Source organism: Pseudorca crassidens, chromosome 17 (assembly GCF_039906515.1).
Source record: "Pseudorca crassidens isolate mPseCra1 chromosome 17, mPseCra1.hap1, whole genome shotgun sequence".
In the NCBI taxonomy this organism is placed as follows: Eukaryota; Metazoa; Chordata; class Mammalia; order Artiodactyla; family Delphinidae; genus Pseudorca; species Pseudorca crassidens.
In genome coordinates, this window is record NC_090312.1 from 37,671,147 (window position 1) to 37,688,904 (window position 17,758).

At 40.2% G+C, this 17,758-nt stretch overlaps 1 protein-coding gene across 8 annotated transcripts in view; it reads right to left on the minus strand.

The window, feature by feature from the left end:
* Window positions 1–17,758, minus strand: part of VPS13B (vacuolar protein sorting 13 homolog B) — a 798,169-nt gene that overhangs the window by 163,624 nt on the left and 616,787 nt on the right. For all 8 annotated transcript variants that reach the window (XM_067711645.1, XM_067711646.1, XM_067711647.1 and 5 more), the window contains exon 37: window positions 44–246. In XM_067711645.1, coding sequence (XP_067567746.1) covers window positions 44–246 — 203 coding nt within the window. The remainder of the gene's footprint in view (window positions 1–43; window positions 247–17,758) is intronic.

Genomic DNA, 17,758 nt, shown 5'->3' on the forward strand with positions numbered 1-17,758 from the left:
TAGTTTAAAACTTATGGGAAAAATGGGGCCAATCCCAACAGACCTGCAGCAGACCTCCTCTTAAATCAACGGATATTTTTGGTATGGACTGTTCTGGGCCTGGATTGCCACTGTGTTTACACCATTTAGCTTCCAGATTGGCAGTAGCACAACATGGTCCTATCAGAATCCGACTTCTTTCTTTGAGACTTGTTTTAAGGAGAAAATCATTTACACTGAGTAGAAATGACGATCCAAGAATTACACCTGGAAAAAAAAAAAAGAAGGGATGAAGAGGGGTATATGTTATAATTCTTGCTTGTCAAAGAAAAAGTATGTTTGGGTAAGAACTATCTGCATTTTTTAAGAGTATTAACTCATCCTTTGTCAGAGTTTTCTTTTCAGTTGGCTTTTCCCCACAGTTTCGTGCCATTTATATAGAATTCTAGTTATGAAGCAGGTATACCTCACTCACATTCCTAACAAAGCAATATTTGCCAAAACGTTATGACTTTTTCCATGTGTGAGCACTTTAAGTTTTATGAGTAGAGACATTTTCATTAAATTGTGCAAGTTTTTCAAACACTACATTTAAGAATGAGAACAACTGCTTCATTTGTCTATTGTTAACATGATGGGAGAGGGCAATTTTCTGTGATTTCTTGTAGTAACAGAATACAGTATATTACTTTGAGAGACACTCAAGTTTTTGACTGGCCCATGTTAAAATTCAAAACAATCAAAATATATAACATGTGTTTTCTAAAAATTTTAGTTTAATCCAAACTTCACACATCATAACCACTTGAAGTTTACAAAGTCTTAAAAACAGATAGTGGCAGGTTAGATTTATGAGAAAAACTATATGCTATAGTTCAAAGTAAATATAGCCAGAAAAGGAATACACTTTAAAATGTAGCTTTTCTTTTGAACTTAAACTTGAAGTGTAGATCAAAACCTTTTCATAAAACCAATGGCACACTTTAAGATATTTCGATGCAAAGTTAGAGTGGTGGGGTTAACTTTCCCCTAAGGAGCTCACATTCTGAATTGTCATTGTGAATATTGAATTTCACCAGACCACGTATGTAATGCCCATGGCTTATTTTTCTAATGATATTTGATCCTTAAAAGAGATGAAAGAGGGAGTCAAGATGGCATACTAGGAGGACGCGGAATTCCTGTCTCCTCACAACTAGGGCACCTACCAGGTACTGGTGGGGGATCACGGACACTTAAGGGGATGGGAGAAACCCCCAGTGACGGGGTAGGACATGGGTGTGGGGGGAGTGAAGGGGGAGGAGAAGTGGAGGTGGGGTGGGACCGGCGCCCCTGAGGGGCTGCTGGGGGAGGGGAAGGGATCCCAAGACGGAAGCGGGAAATTGGGGAACCATTGGGAGGGCAAAGGATCAAAAGGGAGCGTGGCTAGGTTTCCCCTGCCTACTTGGCCCCCTAGGAACCTGCTGAGATCCCGGGCCTGATCCTTTGCTGACAGAGGCCCCTCCAGCCACGAGGGTCCTGAAGGAGTGGGAGCGAGGGAAGGGGGAGCAAAAGTAAAGGCCAGACCTCTGGGACCAGCACCCCTGAGGGGTAGCAGGGGGAGGGGAGGAGTTCCTACATCCAGAGGGACGCACCCACAGTTAGGGGTCCAGTGGCCACGGGGGAGACCCTGGGGAAGACGGTGGGGGGGGCATGAAGGAACAGAAGGGAACGGGGCCTGCTTTCCCTGTCCACTTAGGCACTGGGAAGCCTGTTGGGCTCCTGGGCCTAACCCTCTGCCTTTGGAGCCTTCCTCTTGCCGTGCAGAGCCCGAGCCCTGCCCCTACACCCCACCCAGGGCCCTACCTCTACATTTGGAGACCCCCTCCAATGAGCTGAGCCTAAACCGAACACAAACACCCTCACTCAGGGCCCTACCTCCAAACTCAGGAACCCCACACTACAGAGGCCCTCCTTTCCACATCCTGCCTCCCCACCTTCCACAGGTCCTAAGCAGAGGCCCCGCCCCACGCTTGAACGTCGCCCCCCCCACCCACCTAGGTCCCGCCCCACCCAAAGCCCCATCCCTAAGTTCCACCCCCCACCTAAACTCTGCCCCCATAGGTAAGGCTTTTTTTTTTTTTTTTTTTTGCGGTATGGGTGCCTCTCACTGTTGTGGCCTCTCCCGTTGTGGAGCACAGGCTCCGGACGCGCAGGCTCAGCAGCCATGCCTCACGGGCCTAGCCGTTCTGCAGCATGTGGGATCTTCCCGGACTGGGGCATGAACCGGTGTCCCCTGCATCGGCAGGCGGACTCTCAACCACTGCGCCACCAGGGAAGTCCGGCTGTTTTTTTTTTTTAACGTCTTTACTGGAGTACAATTGCTTTACAGTGGTGTGTTAGTTTCTGCTTTATAATAAAGTGAATCAGCTATACATATACATATATCCCCATATCTCCTCCCTCCTGCATCAAAAAATTTCACAATTTGGGGCTTCCCTGGTGGCGCAGTGGTTGAGTCCGCCTGCCGATGCAGGGGACACGGGTTCGTGCCCCAGTCCGGGAAGATCCCACATGCCGCAGAGTGGCTGGGCCCATGAACCATGGCCGCTGAGCCTGCGTGTCCGGAGCCTGTGCTCCACAACAGGAGAGGCCACAACAGTGAGAGGCCTGCGTACCGCAGAAAGAAAACAAAAACAAAAACAAAAACAAAGATAAAGCGACCATATGTGCGTGGGTTTATCTCTGGGCTTCTATCCTGTTCCATGGATCTGTATTTCTGTTTTTGTGCCAGTACCATACTGTCTTGATTACTGTAGCTTTGTAGTATAGTCTGAAGTCAGGGAGCCTGATTCCTCCAGCTCCATTTTTCTTTTTCAAGATTGCTTTGGCTATTTGGGGCCTTTTGTGTTTCCATACAAATTGTGATATTTAATTTTTTTTTTTTTTTTTGCAGTACACGGGCCTCTCACTGTTGTGGCCTCTCGCGCTGCGGAGCACAGTCTCTGGACGCGCAGGCTCAGCGGCCATGGCTCACAGGCCCAGCCGCTCAGCGGCATGTGGGATCCTCCCAGACCAGGGCACGAACCTGTGTCCCCTGATCGGCAGGCGGACTCTCAACCACTGCGCCACCAGGGAAGCCCTTCGCTTTATCTTTGATAAAGGAGGCAAGAGTATACAATGGAGGAAAGACAGCCTCTTCAATAAGTGGTGCTGGGAAAACTGGACAGCTACATGTAAAAGAATGAAATTAGAACACTTCCTAACACCATATACCAAAATAAACTCAAAATGGATTAAAGACCTAAATGTAAGACCAGATACTATAAAACTCTTAGAGGAAAACTTAGGCAGAACACTCTATGACATAAATCATGGCAAGATCCTTTTTGACCTATCCCCTAGAGAAATGGAAATAACAAAAATAAACAAATGGGATCTAATGAAACTTAAAAGCTTTTGCACAGCAAAGGAAACCATAAACAAGACGAAAAGAAAACCTTCAAAATAGAAGAAAATATTTGCAAACAAAACAACTGACAAAGGATTCATCTCCAAAATATACAAGCAGCTCATGCAGCTCAATATCAGAAAAACAACCCAGTCCAAAAATGGGCAGAAGACCTAAACAGACATTTCTCCAAAGAAGATATACAGATTGCCAACAAACACATGAAAAGATGCTCAACATCACTAATCATTAGAGAAATGCAAATCAAAACTACAATGAGGTATTACCTCACACCGGTCAGAATAGCCATCATCAAAAAATCTACAAACAATAAATGCTGGAGAGGGTGTGGAGAAAAGGGAGCCCTCTTGCACTGTTGGTGGGAATGTAAACTGATACAGCCACTATGGAGAACAGTATGGAGGTTCCTTAAAAAACTGAGAACAGAACTACCATACGCCCCAGCAATCCCAGTACTGGGCATATATCCTGAGAAAACCGTAATTCAAAAAGAGATATGTACCACAATGTTCACTGTAGCACTATTTACAATAGCCAGGACATGGAAGCAACCTAAGTGCCCATCGACAGATGAATGGATAAAGAAGATGTGGCACATATTTACAATGGAATATTACTCAGCCATAAAAAGAAATGAAATTGAGTTATTTGTAGTGAGGTGGATGGACCTAGAGTCTGTCATACAGAGTGAAGTAAGTCAGAAAGAGAAAAACAAATACCGTACGTTAACCCATATATATATGGAAGCTAAAAAAAAAAAAAAAAAAGGTTCTGATGAACCTAGGGGCAGGACAGGAATAAAGACAAAGATGCAGAGAATGAAATTGAGCACACGGGGAGGGGGAAGGGTAAGCTGGGACGAAGTGAGAGAGTGGCATGGACATATATATATACTACCAAATGTAAAATGGATAGCTAGTGGGAAGCAGCTGCATAGCACAGGGAGATCAGATCGGTACTTTGAGACCACCCAGAGGGGTGGGATAAGGAGGGTGGGAGGGAGATGCAAGAGGGAGGGGATATGGGGATATACGTATAGCATATAGCTGATTTACTTTGTTATACAGCAGAAACTAACACAACATTGTAAAGCAATTATACTCCAATAAAGATGTTAAAGAAAAAAAAAAAGAGAGAGATGAAAGATTAAAAAACACCTTAGGCCCACACCATACACGTTTCAAAGTAGAGTACCCACGTTGGCTTTTCAACTCTGCGGAGACTTGAAAACTGCATATATGTTGTATGTTCCTACTGTAGAAATAAGATACACAACTTCTAATCTTCCATAGAGGACAATCACACTCACAAAAGCATTAGGGTTAAGACTTTTGTTAAAAATTATGATGGTAGGGGCTTCCCTGGTGGCGCAGTGGTTGAGAGTCTGCCTGCCGACGCAGAGGACACGGGTTCGTGCCCCCGTCTGGGAAGATCCCACATGCCGCGGAGCGGCTAGGCCCGTGAGCCATGGCCGCTGAGCCTGCGCGTCCAGAGCCTGTGCTCTGCAACGGGAGAGGCCACAACAGTGAGAAGCGCGCGTACCGCAAAAAAAAAAAAGAAAAAATAGAACAGTAAATAAAAAAATTGAAACAGGCCCTCAAATACCCAAAAATCAAAAATTATCTTTATTAATGGAGCTTAGAACTTAAGTCACAATTTCTGAGTTAACTGCATTACATTTCCTAAAATATTTACTTCTCAACAGTAAGTACTTGCTAAATGAAACACACCAATTCATTATTCAAAAATTTGTCATAATGGGAGTATACAAGTATAGGCTTAATTCAGTACAGTCATCTAGCAAATGAGCATTAAGGGAATGTCAGAATTACGATACCCTTTGTTCTCAAATACATGCATCTTCGTATTACCCTGCAATAAAATACCCAATTATCTGGTGGTAATGTTAATGTGAATGCTCTATTGGTCCCTCACACGAGAAGTGTTTAATATCAAAGCTCTCCTAGGGTTTTTTAAAAATCTTATTTAATGTTCATCATTCTCATCAGGCACCCATATTGGATAATTGAACTTTGACGGTTCACTCTTAGATAGGTTTCCAAGACTTACCAATTTCTGTATCATTTTACCCAACTCTATTATTTTAAAACATGAAGGAAGAGAGACCTTAGTAATCTAAGTGACTGAAAGGGAAGATCACACCACCTTCACCAGTAGAGTGTGACCATCCCGGAGGCAAGGACCATCTTATGCAGTATAGGACTAGTCAAGACAATAGTTATTCAGGACATATCCTACTGTACTAAATGACAGTTTAAAATCTGATCCTATTTTCAGCTGTCACAATATATTTCTTAATTGACAGGCAGGAAAGAAAAGTGCTTAAATCTTTGCCATTCTTCATTTTGCATCATTGTATCACAGAATAGTAATGCTGGATGGAAGAGATCTTAGAAGCCATCTTTCCAAGTCCCTTCCTCTAAAAAAAAAAAAAAGAAAAAAAAAACGAAACCCTTTTTATTTTGAAATAATGTTAGATCTACCTAGAAGTTGCAAAAATATACAGAGTTCTCACGTATCTTTCACCCAGCTATGTAACTATAGTACAAACACTGAAATCAGGAAATTCACTTTGGCATAACACTATTAAGTAATCTACAGATTTTATTTAAATTTAGCCATTTTCTTCACTAATCTCCTTCTTCTGGTCCAGGATGCAATCTAGGATCCTTAGTCTCCTTTAATCAGTGACAGACCCTCTAGTTTTTTCTTTGTCTTTCATGACCTTGAGTCTCTTCAATAGTCCAGGCCAATTATTTTGCAGAATATCTTTCAATTTGGGTTTATCTGATGTTCTCCCTTTAGAAGAAGGTTATATGCATTTTTGGCCAGAATACCAGAGAAGTGATACCCTTCTCAGTGCATGGGGAAAGTGATATTGATGTTTTACTACTTGCTGGTAATACTAATGTTCATCACATGGCTAAAGTGGTGTCTGCCAGATTTCGCCACTGTGAAGTGGTTATTTTTCCATTTGTAGACAATAAGTATCCTGTGGAGAGATATTTGAAGATTATGCAAATATCCTCTATTACATCAAACTTTTACCCATTAATGTTAGCATCCATTAATGCTTCTTGCCTGCAACAATTATTACTGTGGTGTGTGGTAATGTTGATTTCCTATTTCTCTTACTCTTCTACAATTATTAACTAGTATTCTATAGTAAAAAGAGCTGTCCCTTCTACTCTATTTATTAGTTCAATTATTTATCTATACCAGTATGGACTCATAGATATTTATTTTATGGGTCCTAATCTAATACTATCTTTATTTTACTTTGTTGCTTAAATTGAACCAGCTTTGGCCATTGGGAACCCCTCCAAGCTGGTTCCTGTGTCACTGTGATATACCCCTATCATTTTTTGAGAGCTTCTTTACTTTCTGGCCACAAGATGTTTCAGGCTCAGTTGTATTTTTCCCATCCCATCTCTGGCATCAGTCATTTCTCCAGAGCTTTGGTTTCTTTTGCTGAAGAATGGCATCTCGAAACCAAAATCTGGGTGGTAGGTATGCTCATTGCTACTAGGGTATCACTGTTTCTAGGGCCTCTCAGCAGAGAGGGCTAAGAAGTATATGTGCGTCTACTGCCCATGTATACACACACATCTATATTACTGTATCTATCAGTAAATATATTAAAAATCATGAATTCATACTGATACCTCTGGTTCTAATCCAAAACCACAGGATTTGGTTTCTAGCCTATTCCCTTTTCTTATTTGTAATCTCTTCCTACAACAGTGAGAAACCTGCAGAGTACTGCTTCTGATGTGTTGATGTCTGATCATCCCTAAAACATCACTTTGGAGAGAGTGGTCAAAATTAAAGCAAAAGAACTAAGACAGAAACAAAGGACAACTTTATTAAAGCAAAGGTAATTATCTATCAAAGAAAAGACTATCAAAAGCAAGGGCTGATATTTATCCCTAGAAGTCTCATTAAGAATGGGCTTGACAGCATTTTTTCTGGAGCATACAGAAGAACGAGATTACCTTTCTCCTCTATAGCACTTTTCATTTATACGAAGATATTTGTAAGCATATGATAAAATCTACTTTGTAGAAGTAACTTAATACATACAGAATCTGAACCTTACTGGATATTTCTACTGTGCAGCAATGGCCTCAAAATACTGATATTGTACTAAGTTTCTGAGGTCTTGCCTTAAAACTAGAACTGGAATGACAAAATTTGCATCATGATTCCTTACCGTATATTCCTCAGAAAGTGCCTATCCCTTCTCAAAGAAGAACGTGAGTAGGGTTGGTGGAAGGTCCTTCTTAACTCCCGAAAGTTACACAACTAGAAGTATTGATATTTATTAGCTAGGGTGAGGAGGGATATAAGAAAAAAATTCTAGACTTGCATTTTTACATAAAAACAATCAAAATGTTGACAGTTTTTGTGTAACTGTGTACACTGTTAAACACATGAACATTTTCCTACTGTCATACAAATTCTATTCTTTCTTGCTCGGGTAGAGAGAATGAGATACCTAGAATTCTCAGGAGAGTAAAGGTAAAGGTAGGGACTGAGACCTTGGGAAAATGGCCTAGAAACAGGAAGCCAATGGTCGGGCAAACATTTGGGAGCCTGAAACAAGAAGAAAGAAGGTGGGTCAGACCCAGGTGAGCACTGAGGAGGGCAGGAGGAGACACAATGTGCCTGAAATACAAGAGACTTTACAGTTGAGGCAGGCACTGACCCAGCTACAGCTATATTCCAGCAATAGCAGAATTTAACGACTGGTTTTCTAGAAAGTAGACTAGTAGGCCTAGGAACCTGCCGAAATTTCTAGATTTTCAGGTTTGATACTCTCTGGAGTTTGATCTGGTTCAAGGATGAACATGAGGCTTAATGAAAACCAATGAGGTACAATAATACTTTGGGGAGAGTAACCTTTCCTCATGGTTTCCGGTTTTGAAGGCAAGAAAATGAAGGTGTTAGAGCTGCTGGCTGTCACCATGTGTCAGCTATTTCAGTGAACTTCTTTACTATAATGGCTTTAAGGATAATTTCTTATGATGGTATCCATAACCATGCCTAATTTCTTAAATAAGTGCTACTCCCATGCTTCTGTCTATAAGGAATTTGGATATACTGGATCACCTCCAACTTGATATTTATGCATGCATGCATTACTCATTCAACCAACGTTTACTGGTTATCTACCATATATTGGGTATATACAAAGATAAAGTGAACAATTTGCAATTCTCTTTCACATTACAAGATTTTCCCTTTTTTAGCCTCAAGTTCTGAAATCTCAGTAAGCATTAGAGGGAAAAAAAGACAACCAACAACATTTATAATTTTGACTCTGTTCAGCAAGTGAACTGTTGAAAAACACAAATACTTCCCTAATCATACAAACACTTTTGTTTTTTGCTTTTTATTCACTTTATGTGCTGTCAATTCTTTCACTCTAATCAAATACTTAATTGAATACCTATGTGTTGAGTCGCTGTTCTTTTCTTTACCCCTTCATTTCTCCAATAGCCTATCCCTCACTCTATTCTTACTTTTTTCTAATCCTTTATAGTTTGTACTTGCCTATTTCTCAGGTCTACCAGCATTGATCATGGGCTCGTATGAACACAAAGGGGGTATTGAGAATTTAAGATGCTAATGTTGGCAGTGAGGATACAGGAACAGGCACTGCCTAAAGGCGTTACGGAAACACATGACCTATAGATATAAACGTGCCCTGCCTGGTCCCTTCTGTCTCCTTTCTTTTCTTTCATGTCATACACCTACATGGAAATTAGGGAATTAGGCATGGTTTGCTTTTGAGACACATAAGTAGTTTAACTCATCCCCATGTGCCTACCTGCCCACTACACTTGCTACACACACCAGCCTGCTGTGGCTTTGCTCCTCAACGAGGGGATCCAGTTACTTGCGGCACCACAGAAAGGTTCACCCACAAGTACCAGTTTTTAAGTTTAACAGAGTCTCCGTTTCCTTTTGAACATTTCCTGCTACATTTTTAAAAGGGTACAACAAAATAATAGAGAAGCATGTTAGTTCAAGTGGTTTTAATCTTGGTGTAAATGACCAGTAATAAGAGATTATGGTGATCACTTAATAATAAAGAGTGGTGATAAATTTCACAAAGGGTCATTTGTGAATGGTAAAGCAAAGTTCACACTTTTACCACAATCTATGAAAATAATCCCTGGGACTCGTGACAGAGTTATTAATTCTCCTTTCCCCATTCTTTTACTCTGTGAGAAGCTGGCCTATGGGACATCATCCTTTCCTTTTTGTTTTTTTCAATTAGGAAACATACTAAGTATCTTCCTTGGGATAAAATGAATCTTATTTTATATATCACCACACATATAAACCCAGGGCCACAGAGAATACTCAGAGTTCATGTAAGATGGATACTTATACATTCAAAATCCGGAATAAATGGCAACAGAAAGGGAGTAAAGGCCTGTGTTATTTTTCTTCCTAATGGACTAATAATGCAAGGTGGGACAAACGACTATAAGTAAAAATTATAAAAAACTAACTTCTTAGCATTGGAACATTGGAAAACGCTGAATAATTTTGTGAAGTTTTACCACTCCTCTACCCCTGTGTGTGTGTGTATGTGTGTGTGTGTTTACATATAAGCAAATATGACAAGATGTTTATATTTTTCTAGCTCATGAGTATATAAGCATTTGATGTATTATCCTTTATATTTTCTGTACTTTTAATTTTTCCCTTAAATTTCCAAAAATGACGAGAGAAGAAAAGAAAGAAAAAAATTAAAGAAATATGTTACAAAAGTGTAAGATTTAGAATGTCACAAACTTTAAAAGCATGAATATTATTAAAGCTATTTATGCAATCACTGATCAGGTCATTTTTTAAAATTTAATTTTGAAATAATTTCAGGCTTTCAGCAAAGTTAATATCTTTCATGCAGCTTCCCTTAATGTTAACAACTTACATCAACTATAGAATGAGTCTCAAAAGCCAGAAAATTAACATCGATACAACGCTACTAACTAAACCATAGACCTTGTTTGAATTTCACTAGTTTCTCCCTTCATGTCCTTTTCTTGTTCCAGGATCCAATCCAGGATCCTACCTTGCTTTTCGTGACTGTGGGATAAGGTCATTTTTGACTGAGTATATTACGTCTTCTCTCTACCTCCTTCCATTCAATAGAATGCTTTTCTGCCTGATTCTTCCATTGGCTTCTTTCAAAAATCTGTGTTTATATATTTAATTTCAGCTCTAGCAAACTAATGGCAGGTACTTAATTAAACTAAATGAGGTGTATCAACATTGAGAAGTAATTTCAGAAACAACTTGTGTGATAAATAGAAATAATCTTGGTTTGTTTGCATACTGACATACTTTTCATTGAGTGTAAAAATTTAGTTCAAGGAACAAACAGTTTCCTGGCCTTTAAAATACTCCTTCAGAAGACTAATAAATGGAAACCACTTGCTTTGGAGAATGTTTACAAAATGCTGCCAGCTCTACATTGTCGGTCTCTACTAGACCTTTACTAGGGCTCCTACTCTCTACATGCTGACTGTGCAAAGTGTAATCTACAGCAAGCTTCTGTATGTCTTTAGAAGGGTACTCAATGATGACATGTGCTAGCAAAGCATATCCAGGTATTTTTATCCAGCTGGAAATAATCTAAGGCTACTAGGAAATCAGCAAGCATGTGTTAGATACATCCAGAAGTCGATTTGCATAACTGTGAAGCATGAGGAGACTCAAAAAGTGAGGAAGAAAAATTTTTGTAAGCATGATCCATAAAAAGATGACCATAAATGACTAGATGACTAGAAAAAAAATTCTGTGAGTCTGGTCCACTAAAGAGATGATTAAGAATCTTTTCATTTCTAGTTTCTTCAACTAAGTATGTTGAAGCACATAAAAATGGCACTTGGGTATTTTTATTTTATTTTATTTTTTTGGCTGCACCATGTGGCATGCAGGATCTTAGTTCCCCGACCAGGGATCGACCCCACGTGCCCTGCAGTGGAAGCATGGAGTCTTAACCACTGGACGGCCAGGGAAGTCCCTGCACTTGGGTAGTTTAACCATGAAAATAGCTTGCTTTCCCCCTCTTGATCAGAATATGTAAGTGTTTCAGATCCTACTTAATTACATTCTATTTTGTAATAAGTCTATATCTGCATCTGTTATTATAGTAAGTTGTAACATAGGATAAGATTAATAAATGAAACAAAATACAACAAAACTGTCAGAGAACTACATGGACACAGATATTTAAGCTGAAAGGGATGCTGGTGCTCCCCAACAAAGTTACTAAAAAGTCTAGTCCTCAAAATGAGAGTCCAAGTGGGTGGTCGACCTGCTAACATGTATCCCCCCTTCTCTAAGGCACTTGAGATTTCTCATGGGTGGGATTTCCAGTCCTCAGGGACTCTCATCTAGTCCTTATCAGTGAGTAAAAGCTGGGACTTCTAGTCTAATCCAAACCTCTTCTTTTGGACATAAGAAAATGACAAGTAGCAGGAACAGGATTTTATTTTTCTTTCATATGAAGAAAGGGAGAATTACTCATGGAAGACAAAAATGTCTATTGAGTTGGCTATTTATACTTGGCCCTTGTCTGGGAAAGGTATTTTTTTGAGAAATGTTTTAAAACTCTCAGATCCTAGAAAAACTGAACTGAAAATACCAAAGGGTGACGGTGGATACGCTTTGCCTCTTTCTTCCCCTCCCTCCAATGCTTACCGCCACCATGCTTACTGTTTTCACAGTTGTGTCAGTTTATTAGGAAAATAAAACTTGATTGGATCATGTGGTTATGTTAAAAAAAAAAAAGCCTACTAACAAATCTGACCGTGCATATTGGAAAGTGTACAGCAACCTTCTCATAGAGGAAATAATATAGTATAGCTGGTTAATTTAATGAGGAAACTGCTGATGACTCAATTTTTTTTTTTTAAAGTAAGTCACATGAATGGAAGAACTGGTATCAACTCAAACAATGTTGAAAGCAAAATGACTTCCTAAGTGATTTACTGCAATGGCTTAGAAACTGGTATTAATCTACATGATCCAGGTTTTTAAAGACTGGTTTAATAGAAAGTCCAGAAGCCAGGAGACGTGTGTTATAGTCCCCACTGCACCCCAGAGTATCCCTGGACAAATCGTTTAATCTCGGCACCCCCAAGTGAGGGAGTTAGTCCTAGCTCAGTAGGCCTCAACCTAGGGTTCTCTGACACTTAGGGAGTCCCACATAGTAATGGTGGTCCATGAGGTATTTTAAGTATTTCAAAGATCCTGAAAGAAATCATGAATTTGCTGGAGACAGGGCCAAAGTGTACTAAGTTTTTTGGTTACAGTAGTATCTGGTTGGTATAGTCATGCTAGCTATCTTATCCTAAATACAGCGTGTTTGGATGATGGAGAGAAAAGGACAAAAAGTGTTCTTGATAAAGAGGATGATCTCCGAGATAATTTTCAGCTCTAAAATTTAATGCTCTATGATCTCAGCATTCATGTGGTATGACTGAGTTGGGAGAGGGAGGGAGGGAGAGGAGGATACAAAAACACTAATATTTATTGAGGAATTAAATAATTGTGTGCTAAGGAATGTGTAGGGTACTCTGTGTACGTTATTTCACTTAATCCACTCAACAGCCCCATGAATTAAGTATTTTTGCCTTTATTTTGGAAATGAGCTGTGTTGTAACTTTTACCACAATCAACTACCAGCAAGTAGCAGGGCTGGGATTGTCTGCCTCCTTCCAGCACCATGTTGCTTTATAAAAGCTACTGCTATTAGTTAGCTCTTAGTAATTTCATTTTTCCAATTGGTAACAGGGTTGTGAATAAGTGCTTTTTCCTGTCCCCAGCTGTCTTGCTTGGCCTCAGTAGATTATGCCAACATAGCCTACAGGGCCAGAGCCCCAGCCAGAGAGCAAAAGAACATCGAAGATGTGTCTTCAGTCACTTATCACTGACAGGGCTGCTTTGCCAGAAACTTTCCTAGCAAATAGCCTTCTGGCTTATGTGGATGAGAGGGCAATTTGCTGTGACTGCAGCAAAACTAAACACTGTCACAAATTCAGTGGAGTGGGGGATATTTACTTCTAACCATCTCTTCTTCCACAGTCCCAGTTCTAGGAGCTACAATAATTCTTATCCATTTCACCCAATACTAACTTACAAAGTGCCATCATGAGGATGCAAAGGAGACACTATTAAGAAAAAGATCTTTAGGAACTTCCTTGGTGGCGCAGTGATTAGGAATCCGCCTGCCAATGCAGGGGACATGGATTCAAGCCCTGGCTTGTTAAGATCCCACGTGCCGCGGAGCAACTAAGCCCATGTGCCACAACTACTGAGCCTGCGCTCTAGACCCCGCAAGCCACAACTACTGAGCCCGCGTGCCACAACTACTGAAGTCCGTGCGCCTAGAGCCCATGCTCCGCAACAGGAGAAGGCAGCACAATGAGAAGCCTGCGCAGTGCAACCAAGAGTAGCCCCCGCTCACCGCAACTAGAGAAAGCCCAAGCGCAGCAAAGAAGACCCAATGCCGCCAAAAATAGATAAATAAATAAATAAAATTTAAAAAGAAAAAAAAGATCTCTAGTATTTAATTGCTAGGACTGGAAAGTTTCTTCTCCAATAGCATTTTTCACAGTGAGGTATTTTCACAGTGAGATATTTTCATTGATAGCATTTTTCTTGTCTCAAATGCCCTTTTTTCTCCTGTCCAAGGAATACTGTTTTAATATGCGTATATGGGAAATGTTTACCAGTTGTCCCTTTTTTTCACCTCAAATGTATCTAAATCTAGAAAAATGGTTCTTTCCCATATCTTTGTTAAAGCTAGGAGAAGAAATAAAAAGCATTGATTCTTTTTTTCTATAGTACATAAGCACACAAAGTCTAGCGCAATGGAACACAATTCTAAAATACATAACCTGGACTTCCCTGGTGGCGCAGTGGTTAAAAATCCACTTGCCAATGCAGGGGACACAGGTTCGAGCTCTGGCCCGGGAAGATCCCACATGCCGCGGAGCAACTAAGCCTGTGTGCCACCACTACTAAGCCTGCGCTCTACAGCCTGCAAGCAACAACTAGTGAGCCCACACGCCGCAACTACTGAAGCCCGCGCGCCTATAGCCCACACTCCGCAACAAGAGAAGCCACCGCAATGAGGAGCCCGCGCACTGCGATGAAGAGTAGCCCATGCTCGCCGCAACTAGAGAAAGCCCCAAGCAGCAACGAAGACCCAACGCAGCCAAAATAAATAAATTTATTAAAAAAATACATAACCAGAGGCCAACAGTTTTCTAGCAGTCTAGATTAAGTTTGGAATTGGTAACTAAAAACAATAGGGGGAAAGACTAATCTAGCTGGAGACAAGATTTGAAGGTGGGTATACTTGGGAGAGTGTAATAACTGTACTGGATTTCTCATTAGAAGGGAGCAGAGTCTTAGGAAGACTTCACATTCCCCCAAGAGAACCATATTTACACAATTAACAATTCTTTTGTTGAAACAAAAAGCTTTCATTATTGCATGTAGACACATGTGGGCTGTATAAAAATATAAGAGATGTGTAACCCATGGTAAACACAAAGTAATGATCTTAAACAGGCCAAATCCTTGAACTCGTCATTAATAAATGTCTCTCCTGCATTCAGCTACCCAGGCTGCTGGGAGCCTGTTTTCTTCAAGTACTTCAAACACTGAAATCCAGGAACATTTATTATTTTAATCCATTACAGGCAGTGCTTGATTTAACTTTATTGGTTGCGGTGGTGGTAGTGGTTATAAGTGGGGGGTACAGCAATGTTCTTTTACACATCATTTCAAAAGGGCTTAATTATATTTTATAGTTTGGGCCAGGAATTCTACTTGTTTTTGGTCTAACAAGGTTCAAATGGAGTTCAGGTCGGTGATTAATCAGAAGAAAAAGTCAGAGATGGTTATCTCTCTGCGATGAGCTCATCTCCCTCTATGAAAGGCTGGGCAGGTACATCATGTTCACTGTGCCACAGCACATGAGAGTGCTCTGACATCCGAAGATGGCTACTTATTGGCTGATTTTTACTTTTCAGGCAGCCTGGAAATTAGCACATCGGAAATTTCACCCAGTGGTTACCTTCTAAATTTCTGAAGTTACTATCCTATGTATTTAAAGGCTTCTCATTAAAATCCAAACAGCTATAGTAACCTCACAGCACAGAAAATATGTACATGAAGAACAAAAATCACGTAACAGACATTAAAAAAACCCACATAGACCCTTTAGCACAGAAAAATTTAAATATTCCAAATGAAAGATGTAAAGACTGAATTAATATAATTTGGTTAAACAAGAAAAAATAAGTGACCATATAAATATGCCTGAACAGCATATATCTACTAGTGAGTTTTTTTTTTTTTTTCCGGGTATGCGGGCCTCTCACTGCCGTGGCCTCTCCCGTTGCGGAGCACAGGCTCTGGACACGCAGGCCCAGCGGCCATGGGCCCAGCCGCTCCGCGGCATGCGGGATCCTCCCGGACCGGGGCACGAATCTGCGTCCCCTGCATCAGCAGGCAGACTCCCAACCACTGTGCCACCAGGGAAACCCCTACTAGTGAGTTTTTTAAAAATATCAAACATTCTTAATTTTTTACCTCTCTTTTTGAGGGGGTGAAAAAAGATAATTTCTAAGATAGTAGTATTAACATTGCTTATTATTGACCAAAATTCTATCTAAACATATATTATCGATAACAATTACAGCCGGGAGACTAAAACTTGTATGCTGGGATTTCTTCTCCATTGCATACGATTTCTAAGAGAGAGGACAAGAAAATTACTTTCCAAGAGAATGTCTTATACATTTACGGTTTTTATTTCCTGCTGTACTAGAGAATAAATATGGAACATTACTTTGAAAAAAAGTTATGAGAATTTTACTTTTTCCACTTATTTCCCATTCAATTTTTAGAACTTCCTATTTTACCTTTTTTGAATGTCTCAATAGCCCACCATTACGCACAGAAAAATATCAATTTTGAAAGAAAATCAGTAATCCACAGGTAATTTAAGAGTAAAAAAAGGACAGCCAGTTCATCAGTAGCAACTTTGAACCTTGTTATAAAGTAGTAGGAGGGAATCTGACCAGGATTAATAGTGGTCCTCAGTTCTGGGATGAGGGGTGTCAGGTTACACGGACTCTGGGCCATCTGTTCTGCCTGCCTACATTTTACTTCTGCAAAACTATAAACGCACCTCTACCTCAGGGACTATAGAAAGGCATTAGAATTCTTCTGCTTTTCATTATCAGAAGATTCAGTAACTCACTTCATTGTCAAGATAATCCCCTTTTACTCTTTCTTTTGCGCTTGCGGGGTATGGCCAAAATGACAAATAAAACCCCAGATGTTAACAGACCCAATGAGGTCTCCACCTTTCCTTGAGTGTTGGGTTTAAGCTACTTGAGACACAGTGTCAAAAATGACAGGACCCTGATGCCCACACCCAATATTCATTAAGGTTTGTTAGTGATTTGTATAGCTGTCTACAAACTGTACTTCCACTTCAATCCTCAGTGGCTGTTTAAAAGTTAAGTTTGTCCTCTGGCTTTAACAGTCAAAGAATTCATTTCTTATTGTTCAAGCATTGGAAAAAGATGCTATTTCTTTCTAAAAGTAACAAAAGTCTTTGGGGTGTTGTAAATGGCTTGTTATTGCAATATATTATTTTAGGTAGTCATATATAATTTAATGTTTTATTTCCCCTCAGGCTTACTTGCATTTCTGCAGCATCCAATGGCTATGACAACGCCTTAAGGAGATTTTCCTCAGGAGATCCAGTTGACTCTGGAATGAAAAGCTGGAGCTCCACTTTGTATCAATTAATAACCTGCTTTCACTTTTCAGTACATGAAAAGGAACTCTAGGTTCTTTACATTTTTACTGGTCCTGAATTCAGTGAACATGAAAAGAGGCATTTGTATACATGAAAAATAATGTGGTTATGCTTTCTTTCTTCCTACTTTTGTTTATACACAAAGATAAGTACATCTGGATGACAGAGGCTGGGGTAGTGAAAGTTATTTAAACCACAGCTCTTTGACTAGGAATTCAACTCATTGCTTTCTGTATGGATGAAAACTCCCCTAATTCCCTATGGAAAGGGGATTCTTGCAACTTTTCCCTAATTCTGACTAAAATGCCAGCCAAGATGGCCTCACTTAGGCTCTTTCCCCAACCCTTTGTGCCACCTAACTTGTTCATATCCTATTTCCCTTTCCCTTATCTACATGGAGTTTGCTAATCGGCGTGCCCCCAAGAAAGAGCAAGGCA